At 40.9% G+C, this 4,733-nt stretch overlaps 1 protein-coding gene across 1 annotated transcript; it reads left to right on the forward strand.

Moving 5' to 3' along the window:
* Nucleotides 1-1,415: 1,415 nt before the first annotated feature.
* LOC123139254 (bifunctional nuclease) lies at nt 1,416-4,457 on the forward strand. The gene is made up of 11 exons (XM_044559050.1): nt 1,416-1,602; nt 1,718-2,039; nt 2,143-2,313; nt 2,420-2,469; nt 2,602-2,658; nt 2,768-2,833; nt 2,919-2,993; nt 3,583-3,698; nt 3,788-3,879; nt 4,029-4,087; nt 4,238-4,457. Exons 2-10 carry the CDS (start codon nt 1,721-1,723, stop codon nt 4,082-4,084), a joined length of 1,002 nt encoding a protein of 333 aa, XP_044414985.1. The 5' UTR covers nt 1,416-1,602; nt 1,718-1,720; the 3' UTR covers nt 4,085-4,087; nt 4,238-4,457.
* Nucleotides 4,458-4,733: the final 276 nt, after the last annotated feature.

Here is a 4,733-nt window from a genome sequence, read left to right on the forward strand (position 1 = left end):
CAAAAAATGTAAAAAAAAGTGAAAAAAGAAAACTAGAACATGTTAATCATTTGTGCGGAAAAATGTTAATCAATTGTACGAAAAATGTTTATTGGCAAAAAAATGTTTCTGTAAATCTAGCAAATGTTAATCATGTTAAAGTCTATAAAAAATATATTTGGACAAATGTTACCACGTATTCGTAAAACACTTCTTGTGTTTGAAAATTTTCTAATGTGTATCAGGAAAATGTTTCATGTGTGCTCTATAAATGTACATTGTATACCGAGGAAAAGTAGACACGAGTTCCAAAAAACTCAATTAAACCACAACGAAAAGCTAAAAAAAATCAAAAAAACCACGGAAACTAGGATAAAAGGCAAAAACAGAAACACAAAAAGAAACAAGAAAAGGACGAAGAAACATATTGCTAATTGACATGTGTTAAAAAAATAAAAACCAAAAAACTAAGAAAGAAAAAAAATAAAACCAAGTCTCTCAACGAAGAAACAAAAAAGAGGCATAAGGTAAAGCAAAGAAAACCAAGAAGAAACAAAGAAACCAAAAGTATAACCAAAAAAGGGAAAAAATCACCGAAAAAATTACAATGAAAAAAAAGGAAAATCAAAGAAAAAGGGTGAAAAACAGAAAAAATGACAAAAAATCCAATAATAAGTCCATTAGAAAAAAAACTAAGAAAGCAAAGTAGATCTGTGTTCAAAAGAAAGAAAACTAATAAGAAGCCAACAAAGATATAGAAAGAAGACAAAAAAAACAAACAAAGAAACCCAAAAGTAAAAAACCGAAGTAAGAAAATGAAAAAAATCAATGAGAAAAAAAAGTAGACCAAAATAAAAAAGAACGAAAAAAATAGAAGAAAACCAAAGGAAAAATATAAGAAAACAACAAGAATTTTTTGAAGAAAATTGGCGGCCGAACCAGTCGAGCCCTAGATCATCATCATGCTCAACTACTCGACTATTCATGGCCTCGCTCCGCTCAAGCATTCCTAGTAAATCGTCGCCTATCCGTGACCTGCGGCCGCATCTTTGGCCTGCTACCACAATGCGTGAGCGCGGTGTTGCCCGCCTCTCATCCCCTCACCCACTATCTTGGCTATCGTCTCCCGCCACGTCGCTGGCACGGAGTCGCTGCCTGCCTTCGCAGAAGATCACTTTTTTTGGGTACCCGAAAAAACCGGATGATCTTTTTCGGTCTATATATGCTCGGTCATCCATGTAGGCAAAGGCATATTCGGTTCTCATTTTTTGTAAACCCGAAATACCCACAGACCGAATTAACCAAAACGGAAAAACCCAAAAACCCGAATGCCCAGGCTGTTCCGAGGATTTGCCTGCCTCGTTTTTCAATAAAATGGGACGGGGGAAGGTCCCTTTCGTTCAAAAAAAATATCTGACGAACAGGTCATACGGGCGAGAGTGTCAACTTCACGGCGACGGCATCCAACCGCTTCTCGGCCATAAAACCGGAGAGCTTACGCTTAGCGATAAGGATCTCACTAACAATTGGCTGAAAAAATTCGAGCCGGTTCTCCCAGCAAAAAGATCACCATTTCTTCGGCGCGGATCACCCCATCCATTCTCCATCCGGCAGCTAGCGCCGGTAAGCTCAGCTGATCGCCCCCTCTTCTTCCGTTCATCATCTCGCCGGCGATCGGATATTCTGATCTCGGTGGTCGATCCCAACGTTCTTTCGGTGTTGCTCTTGATAATCCAAGGGGATGGAGGTCATCCGCGGGCCGATCCTGCCGCGCTGCGCTGCGCCTGCTCTCACCTCCGGCTCTCGGATCGGCGGGCAGCTGCTGAGGCGCGTGCGCATGCGGAGGAGGGCTTCTTGCGGTGGCGGCGTCTCGCCAGGTGACGGCTACGACGGCGTGTCGCCCAGGTTCTTCGGCGCCCCGACCCAGCAGCACATGCACGGCACAAGCTCCTGGCCTGTTCGCTGTGGCTACGGCTCGTCGTCCGACGGGGACGGCGCCCCGCCGGCGAACTTCGACGCCAGCGGCGAGGAGTTCGTCGACTCCAGCGTCATGGAGGCTGGTAAGTTTCTTGTGCTATTACAAGGATTCTGAGTAATTTTGGCTTCTGGTTAGTAGTTCGCTTTGGCGGGTTCAGTGATTGGTTGTACTATCTGTTTTCGCAGTCGAGCTCAGATGCGTGTCGGATGGTTTTGTGATAAGAATGCGCGACGGAAGGAACCTTAGATGTGTCCAGAACAATCCCCGCGTGCTAAGGCTGCGCGATTCCACGCCTCACCATGCTATCGTGCTCAAGATGGAAGATGGAAGCGATCTTCTGCTCCCCATTATTGTCAGTATGTACCTGTTCTTGCCTTGCCTGGACACATTTTGCAATTCTACATATGCTTTTCTGATTGCGCAATTAGTATTACTGATATGTGCCCACGCTGCCTCTTCCAGTGGAGACACCAAGTATCATGCTACTGGCCGCCCTTCGGAACATTCGGATTGTAAGACTTTGCTGCTTTAGCTACAAAATAAATTCTCCAGATACTAATTAGCACCCACATAATATAATTACGGTTTTAACCGGGTTTTCTTTTTCTGTTTTTGAACTGCGTTGCATTACTGGGACTTTCTAGCCAAGGCCAACGATTTATAATGTGGTAAAGGAGATGACTGAAATGATGGGATATACGGTGAGTCTAATACGAAATAGTCGGAACTACATATTTTCTGGTATATATGTATTCTTTTGATAATAATAGTATCTATATCCAGTACTTTGATTATATACTCCTTTTCTAGGTACGTCTGGTGCGGATTACAGAAATGGTGCATGATGCTTACTATTCTAGATTGTATCTTGCAAAGGTAACACCACTTGAAAATACACCGTCATTTGAATAAGAATTATGATCACCTCTGAAGTAATTAAGTACAACATCATGGTATCCAGATTGGAAATGAAGAAGAGACTATTAGTTTTGATCTCAAGCCATCAGATGCCATCAACATTGCTTTCCGGTGCAAGGTATGCATTTATCTATGTTACTGAGTAACTGCTCATAATATTTTGGTTTTCAACTATAGGTATTGCTCGCAACTGAAGCTGTTGTCTTAACCTCTTTGGCCTGATGGGATTTGTAATGTATATACTCTATTGAACATTGTACAGACAACAGGAAAAAACAGAGTTACCGATTTCTCGCCCAATCACCAAAACTTCTATTTTGTATTTTCGAAGATCTTGTTTTGCAACCTTAACGGTTGTGCACCATAGATGATCTGAATAGTATGATTTGTGAGTAGAGAAAGCCATTCGCCATCCGTGTAAGTCAAGGGCAGTAAATGGTGTTGCTGCCAGTTTACTTGTTGCGTGTTGCTGTTCGCGTCGGCTCCCTTTATCTTTCTCCTCCATGTTGTCATATTTTTTGGCTATGTGCATCCTCAAAGTCTCTGACTATGTCTTAATATTGTTGGCGTAACTGATATCATCTTGATATTAATAAATTACCCTTTGTCGAAAGAAACAGAATTCCTCAAGTACGAAACTGGTGCTCTGTTTCTTCATGGAACCTTATTATACTTATTAATTCAAATTGCTCTATCTTTGCCCTCAGGTTCCTATACAAGTCAATAAGCGTATCGCATACAACAACGGTCTGAAAGTTGTACAACCAAAGCCAACCGGGAGTTACGTGAACTCTGACCAAATCCAGTACACAAGACTGGACAAGTAAGATGGCAAAAATAACTTCCATAGGTTCCTGTCAGAATTAAGTGTTTCTCCAAGCACACATTCACATCATTATCATTTTGTTGTAGGCCTGGTGACCAGCCTTGCTTCGAAGCCCAGGAGTTTGATTTGGTGCGTGGTATGCTTATTGCTGCTGTTGAGGAACGCTATAAAGATGCCGGTAAGCTGCTCATGACTTGCACAGATAAAATTTACGCGTTCCCTGTGTTGCAATTTTTTCACGTTTGATCAACAAAGATTAATTAACAGTTATGTTTTGTGTAATCCTTGTAATAATGGGTAATATTTTTTCTCGTGTTACAATTTCAGCTCAATACAGAGATCGTCTTCTCATGTTCCGCGCAAACAAAAAGAACACGATATAACAGGTTAGAACTGAGAAGTCCTCTGCTTTTTTCCTGAAGCAAAGGGAGGTGCTCTGCCAAATCAGTCACTACTAACTACTGTCATGCTGCAATTTGTCATTGTTTCACTGTCTGTTCTACCGGTACTGACAATTTTCATTTTGTCATAATCAGAGCCTGCTGGTGGTGTACATAGTGACCTTTGCCAAGGAAACAGAAGCTCTAGCAAACATCAAGAAGCACCATGTGAATATGTACATAGCTAATGATTGTAACTATTAATATTTTTCTTTTTTGAAGACGGGTTGTACAGAAAGCTGCACAATTGATTATAGTCAAACATTGATCAAATCTCTACTACTTAAAAATAATGTAAGGTTCTGTTTCACCTTTATTCCCACCACCCCTTCGTCCAACACTATCCTGTATAATAATCAATCACCTTAATTAACGTACCTTCTGAACTAATTTCACTTTAATTTACTTACCAAACTTCTGATCAAAATATCTCTATATACTACCTAAAAAGAACGTAAGGTTCCCGTTTCTCCTTTATTCCCACCACCCCTTCGTCCAACCTTCTCCGTGTAATAATCAATCACCTTAGTTTACATACCTTCTGAACTAATTTCAGTTTAATGTACTTACCAAAATATAAGGTAAATCATGG

The sequence above is a fragment of the Triticum aestivum genome, chromosome 6B, assembly GCF_018294505.1.
Source record: "Triticum aestivum cultivar Chinese Spring chromosome 6B, IWGSC CS RefSeq v2.1, whole genome shotgun sequence".
NCBI lineage: Eukaryota > Viridiplantae > Streptophyta > Magnoliopsida > Poales > Poaceae > Triticum > Triticum aestivum.